The sequence below is a fragment of the Siphateles boraxobius genome, unplaced genomic scaffold, assembly GCF_051911475.1.
Source record: "Siphateles boraxobius isolate OS27281-9 unplaced genomic scaffold, OSU_SipBor_1 68, whole genome shotgun sequence".
Lineage (NCBI taxonomy): Eukaryota > Metazoa > Chordata > Actinopteri > Cypriniformes > Leuciscidae > Siphateles > Siphateles boraxobius.
The window spans coordinates 13287321-13315310 of record NW_027509195.1 but is presented as its reverse complement, the minus strand read 5'-3'; the positions used below and the strand labels follow the sequence as shown (position 1 = coordinate 13315310).

At 36.0% G+C, this 27990-nt stretch overlaps 1 protein-coding gene across 3 annotated transcripts in view; it reads left to right on the top strand.

Moving 5' to 3' along the window:
- The window catches only part of nek11 (NIMA-related kinase 11), a 111428-nt gene that overhangs the window by 36026 nt on the left and 47412 nt on the right, over window positions 1–27990 (top strand). For all 3 annotated transcript variants that reach the window (XM_077214970.1, XM_077214972.1, XM_077214973.1), the window contains exons 7-13: window positions 9913–10062; window positions 10312–10390; window positions 12699–12784; window positions 14339–14458; window positions 15662–15752; window positions 15966–16092; window positions 20948–21087. In XM_077214970.1, coding sequence (XP_077071085.1) covers window positions 9913–10062; window positions 10312–10390; window positions 12699–12784; window positions 14339–14458; window positions 15662–15752; window positions 15966–16092; window positions 20948–21087 — 793 coding nt within the window. The remainder of the gene's footprint in view (window positions 1–9912; window positions 10063–10311; window positions 10391–12698; window positions 12785–14338; window positions 14459–15661; window positions 15753–15965; window positions 16093–20947; window positions 21088–27990) is intronic.

Below are 27990 nucleotides of genomic sequence, written 5' to 3'. Positions count from 1 at the left end.
AAGCTAATGAATTACCGTTGAAAGGCGGGATGATTCATTTTTTATTCCGTCTACACCGATACTTTGACACAAGAGTTTTAGTCAGGGGGTCTTTTAGGCCTGATCCAGAAAACAGACATTGTGTTTTATGTCTTAATAATCGTTCTTCTTTTTATGAAAAGTAAGCAGTTTTTGGCCTCATCATCAAAAATGTTTAAACATATTGTAAATATCAATTGTTATATAAATTATATGTGAAACACGCTCAGTCGCATTAGAGTCGGATTCTTGTTTATATTGAAGTTTGTTATTGAACCGCTAGTGTTCTTAAATTGTTTACCACGGTTTCATTTTTAACAACACAATCGTAACACTTTTCGTATTTTGTACGATGTTTTCTTTACACTCTCACCCCATGGATATCGGTTTCCTACAGTTAGCTGTAATGTTGGTGAACTCTAGGCCTTCTCTTTTTCATATACGACAGTATTTGCATGAATTGGCTTGATTTAATAAAATGATGGTTTAAACCACATTATATTATTATACCATTTTTAAATTGCGCTTAAATGTATATTTTATATTTTAACCCTTTATGCAAATATAGAATAGGCCTACCGCACAAGGATCTCTGAAATATTTTTTTCGTGTAAAACATCTATGTAGATCTATGTTTTTAAAAATACAAAGACATCTTTCTACCAGCGACCCTCAAAATCTGGGCATACAACAAAACACAGTGCATCCGTGTAGCTACGATGATTGATCAGAAAATTACTTTGGTCGCTTTGTTTGAAGAAACACTTTAATCAGCTGGTGCTTGATAACTATTAAACAACCCTCAATTCGGTAATGATGCGATATTGATATCGCGTTTTAATTTCAACTCAATGCGCTAAAGGTCTATAACTGAACTTTAACGTCTTAATATTTGGTAAAAGTTAACTTAAAGCCTTACTTTCTAAACGCTTTTTACGGAACTTGTTGCGAACATTCACTCAGCCATATGTTTAAAAAATATATATATTGGTGTAATTAATAGAATTCCTGAAGACAACCGATCCGAAACCTCTTATCACTTAGTCGAACTCCATTATCCTTTAAGACTGCGTCTTTTAAACGTTTTTAACCGCCTAAAGACTCAGGGTTAGACGGTCTATAATAAGCTTTTTCAAAAGCTCCGACATGTTCTCGTTTCGACCTCTGTAAAAGAAATAACACACACACATATGCATAGTGGTTCAACCTTTTTATTAAAATGACACATCTAATATTACAATCAGTAAAAACAGGATAGATAATGACTACATGTTATAAGTAATATAATAAAAGAATTAATAAAATAAATAATGGTCGTACAAAACTCTAAATGATATAATGACATTAGAGGCTAGTGAAAAAAGGGGTAACAATAACATCATTGATAGTCTAACCAGTAGATGAAATTTCTGCAATCCATCATGTTACGATCTATGATGTAATTGACAAACATTTCGATAACTCTGGACGTGTCATCCTCGTCATTGTCTTTTAGTTTTGGTATCATTAGCTTACATACATCGGCCACATACGTACACATACAGAGTACATCGGGGATTTCTAACTCACAGCTGCATTCAAGCATCATAACCAGAGCATCTTTTACAAGTACAGACGGCGGCTCAATACCGTTGACACATATGTTTGATAATTCACCCCAAGAATCAGGCGTACCTCTTATCAATCTCATATGTTTCTTGAGATTTCTTACACGCTTGGTTTCAACATTAACGTCGTCATCATCATCATCATCATCATCCGATTCACTTGAATACTCGATGACTCTTTCCATTAATGAAATCAGCTGGGTTCTGTAATGTCCTTTAAACATGAATTCCATGTAACTCTTTCGGCTAAAGGCAGCAGCCATGCTGGTGGGGGTTTGGTCACTCTCCATTCACGATTGAGAAACCTCGCCAGAGGTCGACGACGTCGGAGACAATCTCCTTGCTGGATTTGTCCAAAAGCTCGTCTCTGATTTCTTGTAGTTTAGTACCGATGAATGGCTCGTCTTTTAATTCGCGCAGAATAGCCCTGAGTGTTCCTTGAATAGTCTCAGGCTGTGATTTTAACCCGCACCTGTTTAGGACAAATGCTATGATGAGTCGTAGAAGACTAGTTTGCGGTAGGTTCAAACAAACAGGAATGTCGAAGCAAGCTTTAGCAGGCCAACCAAATGTTTACCACGGTTCCTTCCAAATGTTCCTTCAACTTCTGATTAATGAGATGTAGCAGTAGACCCAACAGTCAGCGTTTTTACGATTTTGAATCCATTTGAAGCAACCGTCTGTAGCGTCGAAACCAGGTTTAGCAGCGTTACCACCACACACACACACAAACAGTTAGGAGAAACCGGCTTGCGTGCGATAACTGAGGCTGGGCTCTGTGTAGAGTTTATCAGGACAACTGATAGTGCTCACCCGCCCGTAGGAGGAGTTGTATAGGGGTGTCATCGTCATGACATCGTAAACTGTTACGTAGGATTAAAGCCTCATTGAATCATAAGTCATGGAGAAGTTATGCATATACCGCCAGAGAGAATTCTATTAATTACACCAATATATATATTTTTTAAACATATGGCTGAGTGAATGTTCGCAACAAGTTCCGTAAAAAGCGTTTAGAAAGTAAGGCTTTAAGTTAACTTTTACCAAATATTAAGACGTTAAAGTTCAGTTATAGACCTTTAGCGCATTGAGTTGAAATTAAAACGCGATATCAATATCGCATCATTACCGAATTGAGGGTTGTTTAATAGTTATCAAGCACCAGCTGATTAAAGTGTTTCTTCAAACAAAGCGACCAAAGTAATTTTCTGATCAATCATCGTAGCTACACGGATGCACTGTGTTTTGTTGTATGCCCAGATTTTGAGGGTCGCTGGTAGAAAGATGTCTTTGTATTTTTAAAAACATAGATCTACATAGATGTTTTACACGAAAAAAATATTTCAGAGATCCTTGTGCGGTAGGCCTATTCTATATTTGCATAAAGGGTTAAAATATAAAATATACATTTAAGCGCAATTTAAAAATGGTATAATAATATAATGTGGTTTAAACCATCATTTTATTAAATCAAGCCAATTCATGCAAATACTGTCGTATATGAAAAAGAGAAGGCCTAGAGTTCACCAACATTACAGCTAACTGTAGGAAACCGATATCCATGGGGTGAGAGTGTAAAGAAAACATCGTACAAAATACGAAAAGTGTTACGATTGTGTTGTTAAAAATGAAACCGTGGTAAACAATTTAAGAACACTAGCGGTTCAATAACAAACTTCAATATAAACAAGAATCCGACTCTAATGCGACTGAGCGTGTTTCACATATAATTTATATAACAATTGATATTTACAATATGTTTAAACATTTTTGATGATGAGGCCAAAAACTGCTTACTTTTCATAAAAAGAAGAACGATTATTAAGACATAAAACACAATGTCTGTTTTCTGGATCAGGCCTAAAAGACCCCCTGACTAAAACTCTTGTGTCAAAGTATCGGTGTAGACGGAATAAAAAATGAATCATCCCGCCTTTCAACGGTAATTCATTAGCTTAACCGTTGTTTAGCCACGTAGAAAAAATAACCGACTGTGCTGTGAAATGGGCAATAGCTAGACGAGTTTGAAGTATAATAGTTTTATAGGTAACAGAAAAACAGCAATACTCATCTTTCATGTCGATGTTTCGTAGACATAGCTGAAAGATGTTCTAAAATAAATATCTCATGTAGAAATATCTGTTCATGTTTTTCATAAATTCCTATATGTTTGACCACGCTCGGAGACTATAGTTTTTGCAAACTGTACAAAAAGAAACATGATGTCAATTACAAACATACAAAACTGATCACAAGTGGCTTCTCTGTATGGCTCATGTTGTATTTACTTTTTAGAAAGTTGATCACTAGAATTTACTTTGTGCAATGTTATCTGCAGGTTTAAACCGATTTGTTTAACAGTCTTAATGAATACGCCTCTCTCAGTGCAATAGTCATATGTGATTCTGTTGTAACGTGTAAAACAGCATGCACATACTTTTTGCGTTAATACTTTGTGTGATTCCACATCGTAGATAGAGGGAAAGTTGCAATTTAGTCAAACATTCTCAAACAGAAATACTTCAGAGTACAAACACTTAAATTATCAATGGTCATTTATTCCTATAAACAATGAATGTCGACGGCTCTCAAAGAAAAGTCTTCACCTAAAACAGACACACATTCAAAATGTGAACCAGTGTCGTCTGCTATCTGAATAGTAATAAAACCATCATTTGTGAACTTTTGTGTATTTATTATTTTATTATTTCTTAGTGATTTGGTCTTTTGAATTTATGTATAAAGATTATGTTTTAAAGTTAGACCATAGTCTTTACAAGAGTGTGGAACTTTGCATCACTACGGTGTGACAGAATATGTTGGCGTGTAAAAATACATCGAAACATTTAAGCACAACTATTTACACACATACTAAGCAGAATAATATCTAACTGTAGCTTGTGAAGATTCCATTATCTGTTTATTTGGGGTCAGAGAACAATTTTTGAAAAAAAATTTGTGGTGGATGTAAAAAAAAAAAAAAAGGTATTAGTTAATAACAAATAAAAAACTTTAAATCAGCACGAAAGCCTAATATTAATAAATAAAATATGGTTTAATTCAAGTTTGATAATGACTTCCATAATATTTTCTTTTAGTAAAAAGCTATGCATGGATCAGCATGAGGGTGACAAAATACAGCCAAAGATTTAAGCACTACTATTTACACACATACTATGCAGGAGAATATATGTGGCTTGTGAGCATTACATTATCTAATTATTTGGGATCAGAGATCAATTTTTGAACAAAATTTTGAGCTGGATATTGAATTGTTAGATAAAAATAAAGGTATTAATTAATAACAAATACTTTAAATCAACATGAAACCATAATAGTAATAAAATATAAATGTAATATAATTACGGTTTGAAAATTACTTCCATAATATTTTCCCAACACAAAGTTTTGCGTTTGTGGGTGAGACCTCGCAAAGATTACACTTTCTCGAACATTGCATGTTTGCACTATGCCTGAAACTTAGTAATCGACATGCATTTCTGTAGGTTTGTCAAAAGAAAAATCATCTGGTTTAGTTGCATTTTAAAACTCTACTTTTCTTAAAAACATTGTGTCAGACGTAATTGGTAGCATGATTATCTTGTTTCATCGTGTATTAAGTACATATTATCAGGCTGATATTTGTAGAAATCAGTAAAGTAAATTTATAAAACAAAAAGAATCAGCTAATGGCCTTGTGTCAGAACACAACACGTATGCATGATTTTAACTTTTTAACTTTTTAGGTACGCTGGAACCTAGTGTAATTTAGCTTAATCTTTGGTTTTTAATCTTTTGGTTTGAAGTTATGACTTATGAAGATCTCTCATGCGTAGATTCACTCGGTTAAAAAATTGACTTTCGTAATTTACACATCTGAAATTAAACTTATGGTAGTTTTTTTATAAAGTATTGTATTAGCTAAAATCAATGTCTTTATTCATAAATATTTTCTCGTTGGTGTAAAATTAACTTTGCCAACGAACTGACTTATCCTCGTAAGCAAAGAATTTCTTATCTTTATTTACATGGTACGGGTAAGTCCATGGAGGCCTCCATGTCGTTCCGCCATCTTGAAAAACTATAATAGCAGAGAGGGACAAAAAGCACTAGCCTAGCTCAACTAGCCAACCTTTTCGTTCAGAGCCGGCTGACTGAAACCACTGAAGCGGTCAGTGAGAGGCGCTTGAAAGATTGCACGGCACTTCATAATGCAATCCTCGTAGCCATGATAAAGCTTAAAAATTTAATCTAAAAGGAAACGCGACCGGCAAATTTAAAACGAGGGTAAATATGGGGGTGGCTTTTCCCAGGTGGATAGAGCTAATGAAGGAGAAAAGACTTTGAAAGGGACCCCGAAGTCCTGCTTTCTCCTCGACAGTTAAGTCAGTGTTATGGTCTAAATTACAAGCTTTTTCATTCCGTGGTTGTGTAATTAATTATATAGGCAACATAACGGTAAAACGTGTATAGTTAAACTCGATGAAGTGCAATTGGACGACAGGGCGTAGCTTCTTGGCACATAGCGGTTACCGTAGTTGCAATACGCATTTGAAAAAGCGAAGCGCTAGAGAGCACTATGCGTTTGAATGCAAAATACAATATCACCGCTAGATGGGGAAATTTCTACACAGCGTACCATTAAGGACTAAGCTATAGGGTATTTAACAAAAAGCCTACAAAAATGGAGGAGGTCAAAGGGGCATGCTTCCCGCTATAGTATCATCAGCTCTCTCCAAAGGCTGTTCCAACAGACAAACTGTCGCATCAACAAATGATAACATTTTAAAATTCTACATATATTTTGAGTAGATAACTGATAGTATACTCTCAGTAAAGGGGTTCACCCTGTGTGTTTCCACAATGAATAAGGATAGTTTGGGAGATACAAGAAAAGTAAAAATGATCTTATACGTACAATAGATCATAGCTACCGTAGAAAAAGTAAGATCATGCTTTGAATTAAGACGAGTAAAATTATATATTCGCTCAAGACAAACTTTACTTATTACTCATGGACCACAGAGGCACATCGCGTCTCTGAACATGTGTGGTGATTTTCTAAATGATACAATTTAATCTAAATAAGAGCAATGTAGAGTCCTGGGATTTCTTTTAAAACAACAAAAACATTGTGACAACATGTTTCATGTCGCATGGACAAAAATACTGTTTGAAATAAGATCTAAGACGCCAAAGCACAATTCTTGATTTATAAAAAAATGTATTTTATTTTTTGAACAAACGATGTTTAGTAAAAAAATAATACCTTAGGTTAAATTTATGAAATTCATTTATATCATACAGAAGTAGAAGATAAATAGAAGATACGATTTTAATAAAACTTTACATATTTGATTTAAACGGTCTTTTAATTTGAAAAGATCTCATTTACAAATTTAAGATTATGCTTTTAATTAAACAAGTTTAATATGAATAAAACAGTGGAAAGCAGACTAACTTTGCATATGCTGGGGCATTGTGACCCCAGAGGCTCATCTGGCCAGTCACTTCTCTCATCTCTGTGAGGGTGTGAAGCTTCATCTCACCCTGTAGTTTATCCCTGAAGGATCTGGGAGGGTTTTTGTTTATGACATCTTAAACTATTTGTTTTTTTATTGTTAGTTTCTACTACTTCTTCAGTTCTATGAAAATGTAAGGAGTTTTTATATTTTATATTTGTATATATATATATAATTTTTATATATATTATTTAGCTAAAACTAAGGTTAAATTGTTTGAATTCATTTTGTCATTATACATTGAGTTATATACTTTATTTGAGTTTATGGAACCAACTTAGTGTGTGAGAGTGCAAAACAGTATGTAAAAAACAATGTAAAAATGCAGTTTTCTGTGATGGTCGTGTTTAGGTGTACGGGGTAGAATATGCTGTTACAGTACAAAAATCATTATGGTTATATTAATAACAATTATACTTTGGGTCACCGTTAAAAAAAAAGATTGTAAAGATGTAAAGATTTCATTTAAACAATCTTTTCATTTTTAAAAGATCATATTTAAACTTTTACGATTATGCATTGAAATAAATTTAGTACGAACAAAACTTTGGCTCTGGAAAGGCGTTAGCAGACTAACATTACGTGATGCACAGAGGCTCATCTGCTCTGTCACCCTATATTCTGAAGCTAACATTATTGTAAAATAACGTATTTCTCTGAAGATGTGCTGGTGATCGGAAGGAGCTTATAAGCAGGCTATCAATGGGGCTCGGCCTGAGGCATCACAGATTCTAAAAGTCTTCATTGTTGCTCTCTCACTACAGATAGGCCTATGTGGGGATTTTCTCACAGATACTACTTGAGGAATTATTAAACATTTCACAAAATGTGTGAGATAACTTGTGAGAGCCGCAAATTTCAAAGTTCTTTACATGCACCCTGATAAATAAAAAAATATAGTCAAGTTTTCCCCAGAGACCATCGATATAGCATAATTGTTTTTTATGAATTCATTGAATAAGTTTGAAACTATTTCAAACTTTTAATGCTTATACACTATGAAATAAATTTAGCAAACATTCACAGTCTCATTCTGATCACTGAACACAGCCCTCTGACTGTCAAACGCTGGTTTGAGAGAGAGAGAGAAAGAGAGAAATATTCTGGGGTTCTTTTCAACTTTAAATGGTCAATATGGACATCTATGTGATAGGAGCTACTTCAACCCTGGTGAAAATGTAAGATGATTTTATTTTTATCTAAATCTAACATAATTGCTACAGTAAATTTGTAAAATATTTATTTTAAATGAACAGAATGCTTTTCAACTTCATTAATTTAGTAAGATTTTTTAATGAACGGCATGATTTTCAACTTCAGTAATTTAGTAAGATTTTAAATGAACAACAATTAGTAAACTATTTATTTTATATATGATATATTTTAATTTATACACTTCTAAAGGAACACAATGCTTTTCAATGGGCTCAGGAACGTGTCACAAAAACAGATACCAGGCCAGCCACACACTGGTGTGACAGAGAGAAAAGACTTCAGGGGAAACACTTGTGGGTTTTTTTCAACCATGGTGAAACAGTAAGATGATTTTATTTTTGTTTAATTTATATACTTTTAATTGAACAGCATGGTTTTTCAACTTGAGTCAGTGTCAAATATTTGTGAATGACTAAATGTAAATTTTATAATCATTTCATTTAAATGAACATAATGCTTTTTCAACTTCTGTGTGAGATAAACTTTCAAGGTCCTCAGCAATGCGGAGGGGGGGGGAAATTCCTGCTTTGACACACACACACACACACACACACATAGACGCGCGTGCTCCCTATGTTTTTGAGACAGAGTCAGATCATTCATACATTGGGTTGTTTGCAATACTTTTGTGGCTCCATTTTATTTAAACTTTTTGTGTGAGGTTTTATTTTATATTCTTTTACAGAACAGATAAACTTTCACCATTTTATTTAAACTGAAATGCTTGGTTCAGTGAATAATTCTACATTTTATTCAAACTTTTTGTGTGAGGTTTTATTTTATATTCTTTTACAGAACAGATAAATTTCACCATTTTATTTAAACTGAAATGCTTGGTTCAGTGAATAGTTCTACATAGTTTTATTCAAACTTTTTGTGTGAGGTTTTATTTTATATTCTTTTACAGAACAGATAAACTTCCAGCATTTTTTCTTATCACTTTCACAGCTCCCCTTGATAAAGCTCAGGAATGCGGTGACCAAAACACCAACTTCAAACAATCAAAGTAACTGTCACCATCAAAGCCAATACATCTCAAACTGTCACATCACTTTGTAACTGTAACATCAAAGCTTATGTTAATATCAAAGGCCAATACCTCCCTTTTCTTGATCAAATGAACTTCAAACTAACTGTCACACATCCATCATTTTGACAGAAGCTGTAACCGCAAGGGGCGGAACTAGGTCAAAGGTAACCATCCATCATTTTGACAGAAGCTGTAACCGGAAGGGGCGGAACTAGGTCAAAGGTAACAGGAAGGGGCGGAACTAGGTCAAAGGTAACAGGAAGGGGAGGAACCGGAAGGGGCGGGACAGGAAGGGGGGAACCGGAAGGGGCGGGGGAAGATCAAAGGATAGACACGCCCACCTGTCAATCATAGGGTCATAAATCATTTTGACACTTGCTGTAGGCTATTAACTACTAACATTCTTCTAAATATCTTCTTTCTTGTTCCACAGAAGAAAGAAAGTCATACATCTTTTAATTTTTTGTGTGGACTGCCCCTATTTCTTTTTATTATTCTCTTTATTCTCTTTTATGTGCAGGTCTTTAGGCTGTATTCTCTATGAGATGTGCTGTTTGGTACATGCTTTTGAGGGGCAGAACTTCTTGGCTGTGGTGCTGAAGATTGTGGAGGGACCTACTCCATCCCTGACAGAAACATACTCACGGCAGCTCAACTCCCTAATGCAAAGGTACCAGAAACAGATGCTGCCCTGCTCCAGGCGCGAATCGGGTCCATGTCATCCCACACCGCCAAGCTATATCCGTCCGTCTGCCCGCTGTGGATGAGTAGATAGACATAAATCAATGGCTTGTTTGATTCAGGAGTTTTTCAAAGCAGATTATGCAAAATCCGAGCAGGTTTAGAAGCATTCAACTAGAACTATCAGCATTTCATGAGATCAACACAATTTTATCTCTCTCTGTTTCTGTGTTGCCAGTATGTTAGAAAAGGATTCTTCACGCCGGATCTCGGCAGCAGACGCTCTAAGGAGCAGGTTCATTGAGGAGAGCTTGCAGGTGAGGAGATGCCGTTGATCAGATCAAACAGACAGGAGGGCATCCGACCAGCTGTTCAGAGTGTCTGTTTCAAAGGTTAATGGGAAGGGCCAGAATGCACCAGGAAGATTTTGATTGCTGGCCAAGCTCAATAGGTTTCTAAAAGTCTGTTATGCATACTCATCACACCATCGATTCGCCATCATATTTGATTCACCCTGTGCGTAACCTTTTCAGATTGTACCGTTGAAATGTCAGTGATTGGCATTGTTGCTGCCTGGTGATGTATCGATTGTGGCTTGTCATAGTTTGCCTTGTTCCCTGGCATATATGAATTCTTTGCATCTTTCAGGCAAATGATCAGTCTGTAAATGTATAAAAGCTCAGAACATATCCACGAAATGTTATGTGGACAGGACAACTTTGCTCTGAGAAGTTTAGATAAATTTGTTTTTCTCAGATTTCAATCCAGTCTAAATTTCTCAAACAACCTCTGTAAAAATTGCAGACCAAAGCTCAAAAATAAGGACGGTTTGCTCTGGACTGTACCAAAAGCATTTTTTTTTCTTTTCTTTATTCATAATATTTATAATGAGAACTTTATTTTATTCTATTTGGCCAGGGGCCACTTCAGGCCAGTTGGCAGATCTGTCACTTTCAGGCCAATGTTGCGTTATTTACCACTAAAAAATGTGTTAATATATCTTGCACATCCATTTTTTTTATACTTTGCAAACTTAAAATGTACTGCCAAGATCTAGCTGGCTAACAAAGATTAAGTTTTGTTGAATTCGCAATTTTTAATTAATAATCTTGAAAACATTACAAAGAATGCGTTTAGAAATTTATGCCAGTCATTTAGCTGTGCATTGAATTTCTGTTTTTCAAGAAAAGTGTCTTCATTAATTTATAGTTTTATAGCTGCATGATTAACAACTTGTTGCATATTTTCAGTTTGTAAAAAAATCTGAAAAAATAAGGTATTTATAGTTTTTAAAAAGTAAAAATCTAAATTTTTCTAGCAGTTATTAAAAATTCATTTGTGATAGTGCCAGTGAAAATGTTGGCCAGATCGTGCAAAATGCAAATAGACAAATCCTTGAACTGTACATTGAACATTGAGCCCTGTAGACGGTTTTAGCTTACTCTTTTCCAAATCCGAATGTGATTATTATACCATACTTTTCACAGCGTTTCTCCTCATGTATTTTCACCTTTGTCAATTACCATAACTAAAGCGAAACTCCTAGTTGCGCTGCCTGTTACGACTTCATTATGGATCTGGGCCTTTTTCCAACTTTCTGTGTAAAATAACCGTTGGTGGTTGAAGTACTGCTGGCATTCCATCCAATGTTAAAATAAAATGAAATGAGGTGAGTCAGATCACAGACCGCTCAGAACAGCTGCATCAAATATGAACCTTTATAAATTATTCCCCTAATTATTTACATAATCCATCATTATATCACATACAGCATAGGCTATATGTTTTGTTGGATGCAAGCATCCAGATCACAAGACCTTCCATAACGCCCACATCCAGACAAAATATCTTCTGTTAATAACTACAATCCGCACATCATGTAGAAATCGAATCTAATTGCTGCTTAACTTCCAAGAGCTACTGTACATGTCATTAGTATTTTTCATCACATAAATCATCACACTGAAAATAGAATTGCTCTCTAAGCATCTAATCCCATTGATTTTTTTTATAGCCCTTGTTTAATGCGTCTCGGTTACATTATTTGCAGTTATAGCACCCTTTCATCGCTCACATTCATACTACATTGACATGTTTACATCAGGGTGCTAAGTAATACGTTTTTGCTTTTGGAAGCTAGTGATCCCCTAACCCCTATCTGAAAGCTCCTGGTTGGTATGTGTCTTCCACCAGCTATTACACCATCACCATCTCAGAAACATGTAATCAGAGAAGAAGAGGGCATCTTAACCACATCTCTGAAAAACAATACTCTCTGATGGCTTTTCCCTCCTCTGTTGTTGTGTACAGTTTCCAAGGCTTTCTTCTGCCTGTGTAATTTGCGCCTTACAAATCTCGTATTGTTCTTTAAATGTGCTTGTGGCAGATTCCTCCCTTAGGATGATTATATCAGTCTTTCTCTCCCCTTCCCTTTCGCTCTGATTCAAGAGCTCTGAGAAATGCAGGAGTGAAACATAGGCCTGTGCGACGGTTTATTCTGATTGAACACCAGCTTTGCTGCTGCTGTTTTGCTTTTTGCTTTCATAGCTCCTCATTAACTTTTACAAGCCTCAGAGAACAGCACTAACAGATATTTCATATCTTTTGCTATTTTTCTCACTACAGAGCATGAAACACAAGTTCTTTAGCCTGACACTTCGAGACAAGTCGATGGGGGGAGAGAGAGACACATCGCAGATCCTGAGAGCACTGTAAGTGAATCCACAGTCACGAGTCCCTGAGAGAAAGAGACATTTACAGGCAGTCTCACTTCTCTGTTCCTGCAAAGATGCTGTCAGTTGAGAAATGCCTGACTCTACACCAGGGATCTCTGGGAACAGGACTGGTTTGGTGGTGGTGTTTTTTTTTTTTTTGTAGCAATTTTCACACAATCTTGTTGGGAGGACCTAAAAATATGTAGCTGTGTTGCTGCTGCGTACCCAGTGTTTGGGGAACATGTTAATCACATGGTAGCATGACTTTCATTCATTCGCTTTTCCACACTAATTAAAATGTTGTCACCATAGCATGTGCCAATCATAGTTAGCTATGACCATAGTGAAAATCTATGCAATGTTAAAGCCAACAGTGCATAGCAAAATCAAACAAGTGCAGTTCATTGATTCTTGAGTGCTGGGACATAATAGGTTGCAAAATTGAAAAAAAGTTTTTGTACACTACCATTTAAAAGTTTGGGGTCAAAATGTTTTCAACATTGATAAGAAGAAATGTTTTACTAAATCAGCATATTATAATGTTTCTGAAGGATCATGTGACACTGAAAACTGGAGTGACGAGGCTGAAAATGCAGCTTTGGATCACAAATAAATTACTTTTTAAAATATATACAACTAGAAAATAGTTATTTTAAATTGTAATAATATTTCACAATATTACTGTTTTTACTGTGTTTTTGATCAAATAAATGCAGCCTTGGTGAGCGTAAGAGACTTGCATTAAAACCATGAAAAAAAAACTTGCCAACTCAAAACCTTTCTACGGTAATGTAATGTAATTATTTTGAATTAGTCAGTACCCGATATTCAGAGTTATGTTTCAAGTGCACTGACAAATCTAGCATTCACTTTCCATATCGCACATGTTTTAAATGCAAGATCCATTTTGTTTTTTAGGTGTTACTACAAGTCAAGTCAAGTCACCTGTATTTATATAGTGCTTTTTAATATTTGAATCTTCAGTATTGAAGCAATTATGAGGTGTTGCGTAATGTTATGAAGTTGAGGTTGAGGACATAGTTTAGGTAGTAAGTTATAGTGTACATCATAATTTTGTTAAAATAATTAAATTAAATGGTACAATACTGGACATTTGTGTTAAAAACATTCTAGTGATTATTTGATTCATTTCAAACTGTTAATACTACAGAAGTTTTAAAAACCGATGGCAGGCACAAAGCTAAGCTATTTGCATGAGGCTATATGCAGGCTTAAACTGAACTGAGAATCTGACTGAACCTTTTTGCTCATTAGCTTTTTAATGCTGTTCTAGTATGCCTGGTGTCCAAAGACTGCACACAAAGCATCTGAAGCTGTCTAACACAACTTCTCATGAATAACCTAATGATATACTTTTTCTTGTTTGGATTCTACTCTTTCTTTTTTTGTTGGATTAAATCCTAACTTCTTATGAAATTCCCTATTTCTTTTGAAAATTGCATGCTCTGATCACACAGTCCAAAAAATGTCTGTAAAGCAAAGGAGTAGTCGTTAGTCATTTCAGTAAATGCAGTCCTTGAAACCCCACAGGCAGAAGAAGGTACATCTGCAGACACTGCGTGAGAGATCAGAGGTGCAGAAAATGAGCCCGAGAGAACGCATGCGGCTCCGGAAACTCCAAGCAGCAGATGAGAAAGCACGAAAGTTGAAGTGAGTGACGTTAAGTGCACTGACCGTGTCACACTGGATGTTAATCAAATGTGACTCGCAGTTCATATTCCATAAGGTTAGCTTGAGTGGCAGGGCTTTTCTGTTTTCATGGTGCAAGGATTTTTGGGCAGTGTGTCGCTCGTCAGCTCTGATTCTTTGTCTAATATGTGATGCACTGATAGAATCGGAACAGTCAAAGTTGACTCGTGACACCATTAAAAAACAAACTGATGTATAATGCACATTATTACACTATATTATTTATTTTTGTTTACAGAATATATGTCATTTAGAAGAACATTGGGGTCCAAATTACATTGGTCCTCATTTATCTTCAATGTATTGATAAAAAATTGGATAACCCTAATTAATCTTAGTTAATTTTAAAGACCCTCTGTGGTGAAAATCACGTTTTAATGTTGTTTATATGTCTATATGGTGTTTTTAATATACTTTAAGATAAACCATGTGCAAATTCATCAGTCAACACCATTTTTAAGTTTTTCTCCTGAAAACTGCAGTGAAAAAAACAGTGTTTCTTGTGCCACAAACTATCTTGTAACCTACCACGTCATCATGCGGCTAGGCTTTAGAATATCATTAACTATGCTGCGAAGCAGGGGAGTCTCAAGAGACGCCATGGTTATCCTGGTATATTTTTCTGTTGATATGAAAAATCGGGTACATTTAGCAATATAGCAGGTGAATTATGTATATGATGTATATTACGATGTTATGATGAACTATATGTCTTTCTCCACTGATGTTCTGAGTTGTTCAAAGCATTTCTAAGGATACTGATTATTAGAAGGCAGTTGTCAACCAAAAACTGTTCTTCCGCAGAATGCATGCAGTTTTGTTTGTTGACCACTAGATGGCCGAAAGTTACACAGTATACCTTTAGTTAAACATTTACTCACAGATTTTTAAAATCAAAAGTATTTATTAACATTATTTAATGTGCTGTGAGTGTGAACTAACATTAACAAAGATTAAAAATTGTTCTATGTGTATATATATTTCTTTATATATGTATATATATATATATATATATATATTGTTCACTGTTTGTTCATGTAAGTTATTACTTTACAATATTATTTCATTTGTTAACATTAGTTAAAGTTTTACCAAAAATCTAGACATTTATCTTCTTTTGTGTTCCACATTTTTGAGTTGTTGTCTCTTATTGTCTTACTGTAGGAAAATTGTGGAGGAAAAATATCAAGAAAACCATCTTCGCATGCAAGAGTACAAGTCAAATTTTCAGAAAGTCAGTGTGGATGTTTTAAAGGTATGTTGATACGATTCCTGTCAGACATTATTCATAATTAACAGATTTGAAATCACAGCTGTAATTTGTTTCTATTATATTTGTTCTTTTTTTCTTTCTTTCTTTTTTTTTTTTTTAGCTTTTTATATTGAGAGAAATAACTTGAGAAACTAAGATAGACTCATCCCTGAGCAACTTTTGGTAAAGCTTTTGTTTTTCATCTTTTTTTTCAAGGTGAAAAATGAAGGAGTTATCAGGAATCAACCGATTCAGAGTGAGACACCAAAAAGAAACTCAGAACCGACGAGAAGCATTTCCCATCTCTCTGATAAGATGTGCAAGTCTGTGTCAACAGACCATGGTGAGTTATATTTCACTGTAACTAAAGGTCAAATGGAAGAAATTGTACCTCTGGGTTGACACCTGAGCTGACAATAACCCAAACCCAGGGTTAAAAGCATTGATTAACCCTCTTTCAGAATCATAAGAGTGAAACATTGCATTTCCGAGAGTTAAAAGTGGCCTTAGCCTAATAAGACGATTACCAGGGTTAAGTGTGGCAAGAAAAGCTCTTAATTTGGAAAAGACAGATTTTTTTCCCACACATTGTTCAATTATACTTTCAGCAAGTATATTAATTAAAGCACTCTCCCCTGATACTTTTCTCTTGCTTTTTGAAGTCTATTATGAAATGTGTGTCTGATGGAATGCCACCATCTCTTCCAAATCAGAAAGTTTAACTTTCCATCAGAAATTACTTTCTCTTTCTTCTACATCTTCATTAAAATTCATTGTGTGCTTGGCGCTCCAGTGCCTCTTTCTCCATGGTTTAACAAACAACAGATCCCAGAACAGAGCGAGGTACCATGAGTATTACACTGCACTGTCAGACTCACGCATATTTAAAAGAGATAAAAAATATTCCATTTTGATTTGAAAGTCAAATGATTCTTAGAGGTTTTAATGACGTTCCACCGCACAGATTTATCAGAGCAGAAGCTGCCTGTCTTTATGAACAAATGATAAGGAAAGTGAGAAATGGGCAGTTTAGTTTCATTCCTTATTGGAGTTAGGACCTCAGCTCAGAACTCAAATCTAGAAATAACAGCATACCAGCAGAAACCATTCACAGGCTTATCTAGATCCCACTGTACATCAAAGATGGCCTACTGTAGTAGTGTGCACTCATGCATTAGAATAGATCTCATTAATCAAGACACATTATAATTCAATAATTTTTGTAACAACCTGTTTTTGAAAACGGCTTAAATGTACATAATCTTTCTAAGTATGATATCCCACAATCATGTGCATGTGGTTTAGCAGTTGGTGAAAAGTGGCGTCTTATGGATCGAATTAATCAGATTAATTCATAAATATGCTGTTGTCGTTTTGCTTCCAGTTCCTCTGAAAAATAAGCATTGTAGTCATTATATTGCTTGGTTATGTCTGAAATGCACTTGAATGATGTACTGTAATGGTACCATATAAATAGTTTTTTGTTTGAGGTTTCTTCGAGTCATTAGCAGATGGGCAGTAAGGCAGATGCTTGAGGTTTCAGACAGCCCTCGACACATTTGTTTAAGGTCAATGCAAAAAATGCAAAAATGCAAAAAATGACCCAGGAAAGTCACATTTCTTTGAGAATAGTTCCACTGTAGCATCATTAGTTTGCAGATGCCACATGGTTGATGTATTATAATCTAATGCAAAGACATTCAGACATATTAAATGTATCCAAAAGTGTCCAAATACTGTATATTATTAATCCATGAATATCAGATAAGGGTTCGTTTTTATGTTAGGCATGTTTGTATAAGATGACCTGTCCCCTTCTGATGAGTACTCATTTACTTCATTGCTCAATCATACAATCGGCTTAACTTAATATTTGTGTGGAGGCCGATAACCAGATTTTTAACATGTTTGTAATTTTGCATTGGCTGTGAAATATGTGTGGAATCTGATCTGGCCTATTGCTGGTTTTCAGTGACTCATTTTTTTACCACCGTCATTATATGCATCAAGGGAAAAATAAGTTATGGCCAAAACGTTTCCTTAATCGGGTTTTGGTATCATTATGATAAATCTCAGAGACGTGTTTTCTGGAAGTCCTGAGAGGTTATCTATCAGTTCCTGCCTCTAATCACTTTAGATTCCTCTGTAAATGAGATGTTTTAAACGAGTGCAGAGGCACAGCTGTGCTCTTAGACGACTCGGTGTGATTTATCGATAGAGGACGCCGGGTTGCAATCACTGTGAATCTGAAATGTGTGTTAGTCTGAAATATTGTATTTTACTGAGAATATATGGGAAAGAAAATCGTGTAAGTATTTGGATTTGTATTATTAAAAATTAAAGAAGTGATACATTGTGGCTGGGTTTGAGAGTAATGGAGTCAAGTCTTTTGTCCTTGAAATTAGCTGATGTGTTTATTATTTAGCTTCCATAAAACCTCATGCATCAAGTAATCTCGAAGGCAAGGAAAACTCATTGAATGAATAATGCATAATTAATGCTACAAGTATAATTGTGTGTATGTTTTGTATAGTTTACTTAAAGTCGCCCAGCAGAAACACTGAGAAGGTTAAACCAGCTACATCATAGACAAAGTTAAATGCTCTTCTAGGATGGAATATTTATTCAGATATCATTATTTTACTTCTCCTGTCATTTTGAGAGTTCATAGTTTCATATTTGCATGTTATTCAAGGACCTAGATGGCCCTTTCTGATAATCTTCTTGAGTTTTGGAGCATATAAGCATACGGTTTGATTCTCCTCATGTCTGGATTTAAACTATAATGACTACACCAGGGACTTCTGTGACTTGGAAAGATGCCGTTCAAATGAATAAGCTCTGACAATAAGCACATTATGTGCAAACCTTGTCAGCATAATTGTCTCCAGCCTGTAACCGGCTCTCTTCAAATTTGTTTGCTACTGTTAGTGCTATTAATTAGTATTCTGGTGTAAACATCCATCCATCCATCCATCCATCCATCCATCCATCCATCCATCCATCCATCCATCCATCCATCCATCCATCCATCCATCCATCCATCCATCCATCCATCCATCCATCCATCCATCCATCCATCCATCCATCCATCCATCCATCTTTGCTCATTAATAAAGAATTCAATTGGTATTTGGTCAAAGATAGGAACAACAATCTACAGTGTCTGGTTTATAATCACTTTTATAAACTTCTTTGTTTCTGAACCTTTGTGGCCTTATTTTAAAATGTGAGATTAAAATGAATCTAGTAAAGGTTAGCATCAGGCACAAAATACAAAATATATAACACAGTGTCTACGCCAAAAGCGAGCGGCGTGATACGACATACACAAAACAAACCCATTATAATCCGCGATTCTGTCTACAATGGATGCGGTGCGACATGGCGCAAATGGATTTACAATTGTCGTGTCCGGTGTAGACATAGTCTAAGGGTCATTTGCTGGGTAAATATTGGGAAAACTTGACCCCAGTAAGTGTTCTCAGTATTTGAGTGGAAAGTAAATGGCAAGAAAACAGCTAATGGTGGTTTGTGTCATTAACATCGCTAATTTGAATCAATAAAGTTAGGAATCGGAGGGTTCTCTTAAAAATGCTGACTGTCTTACATAGGGGTTTTCATTTATCTTGATCATTTATCATTTACATGTGATTTTAATGTATTCTAAAGGTAAAAAGGAATAAATCTTGGATGACCCACAGTCCTCTAAAGTAGAACAAACTTCTACAATTCTTTGGCAAACTACAACCTAAAATTCACAAATGTGCATAAATCCTCATAGAAGAGGATGCAAATTTTTTTTGTGTGGATATTTCTGGATAAATCAGACATAAACAGAGTCAATGAGGCAGGACTGAGGTCTAAACACATGATCATTTGAAATGACACAGAAGCTTCCTGCACAGTGATGCAGTAGAATGCTCTTTCTGCTTTTTGACATAACTAATCTTCTTTACTGGATAAAACAGATCTGCAGTGTTGTAAATATGCTCCCATGGCTTTTATCTCTATTTCTAAATTGCAGGTTGCTCTTTCATTGGGGGACAGCAATTTACTAGTTTAGACAGGGCTGGAAAACAGAGGGTGGTTTGATAGGTCACAGGTTTTTCGGCTTATTAAGTCACACACACAAAAAAAACATGATTGCAAAAGAGATGTATTTTGTGAAAATACATGTTAATGAATGGCTGTTAAAGGTGCTCTAAGCGATGTCACGCGTTTTTTAGGCCAATTTTTTTTGTCACATACAGCAAACATCTCCACACTATCCACTAGCTGCCTGTCTCCTGAACACACTGTAAAAATACGCGGTCTCTGCAGACACCCCAGGCTCCAAAAACGGCAACAAAAACAAACTGGGCTAACCCGCACCACGAAACACATAACAAACTGTTCCGGCCAATAACCGACAAGAAGGGTTTGGGGGGGTTAGTGCGCGGATGAGGAGGAGGGAGGGTCTAGCTAGCCTCCGTTTTATTTGAAAATACTTCGAACATCAACAAGAAGTGACGTCACCCCACATCGCTTAGAGCACCTTTAATAAAGAAAGATGCTTTTTGTAGCCAGATGGTGCAGTTACATCATCTACCAGCAGAGGCTAACTGGAACGTGCTAACCAGCCAAACCATGATCTATTGGCTTTTGTTCTTGTACTTGGGTGTGCATGTTATCCCTGGTTGTTGGTCTTGTAAGGTGGTTGTTCAGGGGATGCAGGTGTAAATGTACATGCTGATGCATTGCTGTTCTCTTTCAGGCCGAAGGATAGTGCTCAGTTGGAGAGCTCTACAGAAGAAAATGAAACTGTTGAGAATGTGAATGGGAAACCCCACAGAGTAAAGTACAGTCTAACAGCCCTATCTTGCTCCCTCCATCTCTCCTGCCATCTTTGTGTCTGATTGTGGAGGTCCAGATAGATAGAATCAGATTGGTCGCAGGTCCAGGAATTCATGCGTGTCTGAGAGGTTGTCTCTGTTCATTTGTTCACAGAAATGTTTGGTATAGATGTATTCAGTTATTTTATTTTTCAGAGATATAACTGGCATAGATCATTTCACATTGGGTGGATGCCAACAGCTCAGTGTAATCAAGCAGAAAATTTGTTAAAGTGTTAATGATAGAGGCTACCTGTCATTTCAACACATTGCTCAACAATTTCGAGTATCGTTTAAATCTTTGCTACCTTTTAATCGTTTCAGCAATCCCAGAGGATCCTCAGGTGGCAGAGGAATTTTATTTCGTGGATGAATTTGAGTCATGCTCGGAGGCAGATTCAGATGGAGAAGAAGACTCAGAGGATAATCTCCCCACAGACCCTTCCTGTCAGACATGTGGACAGGTGAGGAGAGATCCGCCGCCGGAGAGAAACTCCTGTCAATCAGCTTGTGATATTTACATTTAAAGATGTCTCCATAAATTGTACGCACTGTAATTAGAGTTTTCATATGAGATATGTCAGCAAAACAAAAGAGTTGGGCATAAATCATTTATTTATGAAATTTACGGTGCAAGATATACACTCTTCTTGTAGCTCTACAAATTAAGCTTTAAAAATACATCACAAATTAAGGTACACTACCTTTCGAAATCTTTTTTATTTTACAGAAATTAATACTTTTATTCAGCAAGGATGCACTAAATCTAAATTGATCAAAAGTGATAGTAAAGACATTTATTATGTCATCAAAGTTTTTTTTATTTCAAATATATGCTGTTTTTTTTTACGTTTTGATTCCTGAAAATTAAAGGTATCACTGATATGTATCACATGTATGATTTCAATGTTGATAATAAGAAGAAATGTTTTTTGAGCACCAAATCAGCATATTAGAATGATTTCTGAGGGATCATGTGACACTGAAGACTGGAGTAATGATGCTCAAAATTCAACTTTGCATCACAGGAATAAATTATAAAAATACAATAAAAAGACAAATTATAGATAAAACAGACAGTAATAATATTTCACAATATTAATGTTTTTACAGTATTTTTTATCAAATAAATGCAGCATTGGTGAGAATAGGAGACTGGTAAATATAGTAAATTCCTGGACTTAAACAATTTTAAACATTGAATCATTGTTTTATAATTATTATATAGCTTTTATGACCTCACATGAATTGAAATAGATATGTACTTTTAAAAATGTATTTGTTGGATTGCAGATTTGAATCTAAACTGCATCAACTACCCATATATGTTAATGCTATATTTCCTTCTATCTTCAAGGTATATCCTCTTTTCCCTTTCACTATCTTTTTGAATTATTCACATTAAACTCAAAGAAACCCTCAAGTTGTAATAAGCTCTCATTGACAGGATCATCTGTTTATGAAGCATGGAACAAGATTAATTCAGTCATATCTCACAAGCACTCAAGTCCACAGGTAATCGTTAATGTACAAGTAATATGATACCACTTGTCTGCGGAAATTATGCAAATGCATTTTGCCCATAGAAGGTTTCTCAACCAAGCTCAACCTCATTATTGCAGATACTTTGAAGTGAGTTCAGTGGCACAACAGCAAACACATATGTTCAGATCAGGTGCGATAGAGCCAGGGGCTCATCTTGACTCACAAGAGATCACAAACTACCTCAGCAGACTCTTAAAACGGCAATCCAATACCAGGCTTCAGCACGATTCGATCAGGCCAGCCGAGAATAGATTAAAACTATTTGTCACCATTGAGAGAGAGGGGGAACCGAGATGGTATAAGTATGAAACCAAAGGAGAGAGTGAAATAGACTTCTGCCCCAGTGGATATTTGATAATTAGCTGGCTCACAGTGAGAGTGGAGCTGGCGATGTTTGTGCCGCCAGTCGTGGCCGGGTGAGATTCTCCGGACAGAGGAATTGCATTTTGTAAATGGCTGCATAATACATACTGTAGCTGGTCCTTATGTGATGGTAATTTTTCTTTTTTTCTATTCTCATTTCAATGTTTTGCACAGATGGCATGATACCCTTGAACTGCCCAATGGCCTACCTTCACTTATGCACTTGTGTCTCATACACAATGAATGTGGCGCTGCTTTCTGCAATCCAATTGCAGATTGAATTTGTTTTTTCTTTAACAACATTTTGTTTCTTCAACCTCTGGCACTTTTCAAATGTATTATTATGTATATTTGTATTGTTTTATCCTTGTCACAGACCAAACTTTTAATATTAAAATATGAAATCCACCATGAAAATATTGCATTCTTAAAACTGATAGTTATTGAGTGAAATAACCATTGTAGCGACAATGAGTCTTACATTAAACTAGCTCAAATTATATATAGGGAATTTAATAATTAATCTTGAATGATTAATATATTGCATATTACAGTTAAATTATTGAAGCTGAAAATAGATCGATTGTATATATGAATGATCACCATAATGGGTTATGGTTCGTCATTAATATATCAATAGTCTTATTACAGATCGATTATATGAGATAACCTTAAATGGAATTAATTTAGTTATCGAACAATCTGTTTGTCCAGCAAACGGCCGTAAGATTAACTTATCAATTTTCATCAAAAATTATCTCTTTCTTATAATTCCAAAAAAGCTATTTTCTGGCCATGAAAAATCACCTTCTTGTTATTATAAAATTTAGGTTGCTGAAATAGTAACGAATTGTAAAGCTTTGTAGCTAAAGGGTCGAACATTTCATTGACTTTGTAAAAATGAGCATTTTAGACAATTAGCAATCAAGAATATAATGGTTTTAATAAAATGAAACTACGGATACAGAATTCTACATTTAAACCCGGTATACATGTATGTACAATAAACAGTAAAACTAACGAGACAAACGAATAACAACGGGAGTGAGAGTGAGAGAAATATATATATATATAGAGAGAGAGATAGAGGATGAGAACGGTCCGGATGAGAGAGATCACCGGGGTGATCGCAGCATGGCAAAAATCACAGACAATAACCCTTAGAGAGGCAACAAGAAATCACATCAATCAAATCAAATCAATAACCTATACTTGCGTATGGTTCTCCTTGTGAGCTGAAGAACGCAGAGTCGTATGCGCGTTTGTCCTTCGGCGCTATAGGCTTGTTCTCTCGTGTCTTCCGGGGCGAGCAGACTCGCGGGAAGTTTTAAAGGTTCACCGAACGTGAAGTTACCAAGGAAATAGTTCAGAGTTCATCTCCCTCGGGAGGGAGAGGCGAAAAATGAAAATAAAACTTAGTAAAGAAAGAAAAAGAAAAGAAACACGGTGTAAAGCTCCCTAAGGAGCCATGGGACCGGAAACCTCTCACAGGGAAAGTGCTTTCTGAGAAACTTCTGTTTCCGTCTCTATTGGAGAGGAGGGGTTCACGCCTGCTTCGCGTATGTGAACCAATCATCTTAGAGCATCTCGAGCGGGAAAAGTTCTTCTTTGTCTTGTCAGGATAATTTATTATGGTATAACATTTTGTTATTTCTAGCCAGAAAGATTGTACACACAGAACAATACATTTTACTGTAATATCCTATGTATGACTTGTTTAGTCAAAACAAGACGGTCAAACAGGTACCAAGAATGGCCGGAAAGAGTAGAAGAAACATAAAGTTACATTCATATACAGAATTACACACATTTAATGTTCACTCACACGACTATAAAGCCATAATACCGGCTACCATGACCTAGGAAAGATCAAATTCATGTTTATACCTTTCTTAAGTGGTTATACTTATAGAAAATATAAGATTGCAGAGTCTATTCCTCTTTCTTTATCAGAATTCAAGTGGGAGCTGTGATTCCCTTGGAATTCCTTTTGGGGGTCATAAAGTTTTATGACCTAGCAAGAGGGAGAGTTACAGAAGATGATCCTGTTAGGTAATCTTTCTTTAGAAATACACTTAAGATTTGAAGTTACAGACCAGTTCTCCAATTACATCTATAGAATAAGGCAAGGCAAGGCAAGTTTATTTATATAGCACATTTCATACACAATGGTAATTCAAAGTGCTTTACATAGAAGAAATTAAAATAATCAAAAGAAATCAGAATAATTAAAACAGTTTAGAATAAAAGATAAAATACAGAAATCAGAATAATTAAAACATAAAATAAAATACAGTGCAAACAGTCGGACGAACAGTGGCACAGTGCTCATTCAGTAAATGCACAGCTAAACAGATGTGTTTTGAGTCTGGATTTGAATGTGACTACTGTAGGAGCACATCTGATCTCTTCTGGAAGCTGGTTCCAGCTGCGGCTGGCATAGTAGCTAAAAGCAGACTCGCCATGCTTAGAGTGAACCCTTGGTATTTCTAGCCGATGTGATCCTAATGATCTGAGTGATCTGTTGGGTTTATATTCACTGAGCATATCTGCAATGTATTGAGGTCCTAGGCCATTGAATGATTTATATACCAGTAATAATACTTTAAAATCAATCCTAAATGTAACTGGCAGCCAGTGTAAAGACCTGAGGACTGGTGTGATGTGTTCATATTTTCTGGTTCTGCTCAGAATCCTAGCAGCAGCGTTCTGTATGAGCTGCAACTGTCTTATGGTCTTTTTGGGAAGGCCAGTGAGAAGTCCATTACAATAATCCACCCTACTGGTGATGAAAGCATGGACAAGTTTTTCTAAGTCTTGACTGGAAACAAAGCATCTAATTCTTGCAATATTTTTCAGGTGATAATATGCTGATTTAGTTATTGCTTTGACATGACTACTGAAACTAAGGTCTGACTCCAGAGACACACCCAGATTCCTGACTTGATTTTTAGTTGTTTGACCCCTAGACTGAAGGTATGCGTTCACCTTGAGAACTTCATCTTTGTTTCCAAACGCAATGACTTCAGTTTTGTCTTTGTTTAACTGAAGAAAGTTTTGGCACATCCAATTGTTTACTTCATCAATGCATTGGCAAAGGGAGTCAATGGGGCTGTAATCGTTAGGCGATAGGGCTAAGTAGAGCTGTGTGTCGTCTGCATAGCTATGGTAAGCGATTTGGTTCTTTCTCATTATTTGGCTCATTGGGAGCATGTACAGGTTGAATTGGAGTGGGGCAAGAATTGAGCCTTGAGGGACTCCGCATGTCATGGATGTCCACTCAGACTTATGGTCTCCTATACTCACATAATAACCTCTGCCTCCTAAGTATGACCTGAACCATTTTAGGACTATCCCAGAAAGCCCGACCCAGTTTTCCAGCCTGTCAAGAAGTATTTTGTGATCGACAGTGTCAAATGCAGCACTGAGGTCGAGTAGTACCAGCACTGATAATTTGCCTGTATCAGTATTTAAGCGAATATCATTTATTATCTTTATGAGCGCGGTCTCTGTACTGTGGTGCGGTCGGAAACCAGATTGAAAATGGTCAAAGTATCCATTCGAGCTTAAGAATTTGTTCAGCTGATTGAAGACAACTTTTTCAATGATCTTGCCTATGAAAGGAAGATTTGAGATCGGTCTATAGTTGTTTAATATGGTCTTATCCAGATTGCTCTTTTTCAGGAGGGGCTTGACAACAGCAGTTTTCAGGGAGGTCGGAAAACTCCCACAGAGAAGTGAGGCATTTACCACTTCTAGGAGATCTGCTTCTAAGCTGTGTAACACATTTTTGAAAAAAGATGTGGGAAGTGCAACAAGGGCGCAGGTTGATGTTTTTAGTTGCTGTACGGTTTCTTCCAAAATTTTGCCATCAATTTCTTCGAAATCAGACATAGTGGCTACTTTCTCGTGCTGTTGTTTGATCTGCCTGACCCCAGCGCAACTCAAGGATGAGCTGATCACCTTTCTGATATTATTGATTTTCTCAGAGAAGAAAGAAGCAAACTCACTGCACTTGCTGTCTGAGAGCATTTCACTGGGAATCTGGCTTGGGGGGTTTGTCAGTCTCTCTACAGTAGCAAAAAGAGTGCGCGTGTTGTTTATATTGCTGTTTATAATATTCGAGAAAAAAGTCTGTCTAGCTTTGCTTAGTTCCTTATTGAAAGCATGGATGCTGTCTTTGTAGATGTTATAATGGACTACAAGTTTTGTCTTCCGCCACATGCGCTCTGCTTTTCTGCATTGTCTTTTCATATTTTGCACTGCTGTTGAGTTTCTCCAAGGTGCTTTTTGTCTGCCACTCTTCTTCCTGACTTTCACAGGAGCAATATCATCAATTACACTCTTAACTTTTGAGTTAAAAGAATCAAGGAGAAAATCAACAGAGTCAGCAGATATGCTTGGTGTTAAAGATATAGCCTTCATAAATAGTACACTAGTATTCTCATTTAAGCATCTCTTCTTGACAGACACAGATCTAGCTTCAATGGCAGGAGAGATCAATATATCAAAGAAAATACAAAAATGATCAGACAGTGCTACATCCTTAATAACAATTGATGAAATGTTTAGACCCTTACTGATAAGTAAATCTAGAGTGTGTCCACGATTATGTGTGGGTCCATGTACATGCTGAGTCAGATCAAAAGTTTTTAAAACAGTTTTGATTTAAATAATAAGACAAAACTAATTAGATATGCATGCATACAGGAAGGTTAGATACAATTCTGTGTTATATACATTAAGGACATTCCTATCCTAAGTTGCACACAAAGGACGTTTGTGTGCGGGTATGTGTGGATATCCTTATTTTCAGCATCTGTCCATCCGTGGTGTGTACCACGTGAGGGTTTCGAGAACAACGGGGACCTGTTTCTAGATTTCTGTTTCTGCTGGCAGACATTGGGGCACCATTTCACATGATTCAAGGTTTTGTGAATTAAACATATATGTGTTCAGTAGTGAAAGGAAAACAGGATTCGGTCAGTCGCTACACCATGAATCATTTTCATATTCTATTTTTAAACAATAATTTGTTAACTTTTACGGTTGTTTTTTAAGTCTTGTATAATTTCCAACCAAATGTTAAAATATAATAAGTATAATAATTTGTATACTATTATTATTATTACATGTTTGTGTATTTGGGGTATATGAATCAGCCATTTATTAGTATTTGATGGAAATGTTCCTGATGTTTCACAAAAATGAAAAATAAATATTCCTATGATAAATGTATATGTGTCACAGTTCTGTCACCCTTGTCTGGGTTTTCCCTTGGTTTAGTGACAGAGCTGTGACACTCACGGTTTGTCATGTGTTTGTGGTGGTCTGGTCTGTTGTGAGCACATGGTTGTAATGTTATTTCCTTGTGCTCCTCCTGTCGATTGTCAAAGCCCCGCCCATCTTGTTATCTCGTTATTGTTTAATGTCCCTCACCTGCCTGCCTCGTTACCTTC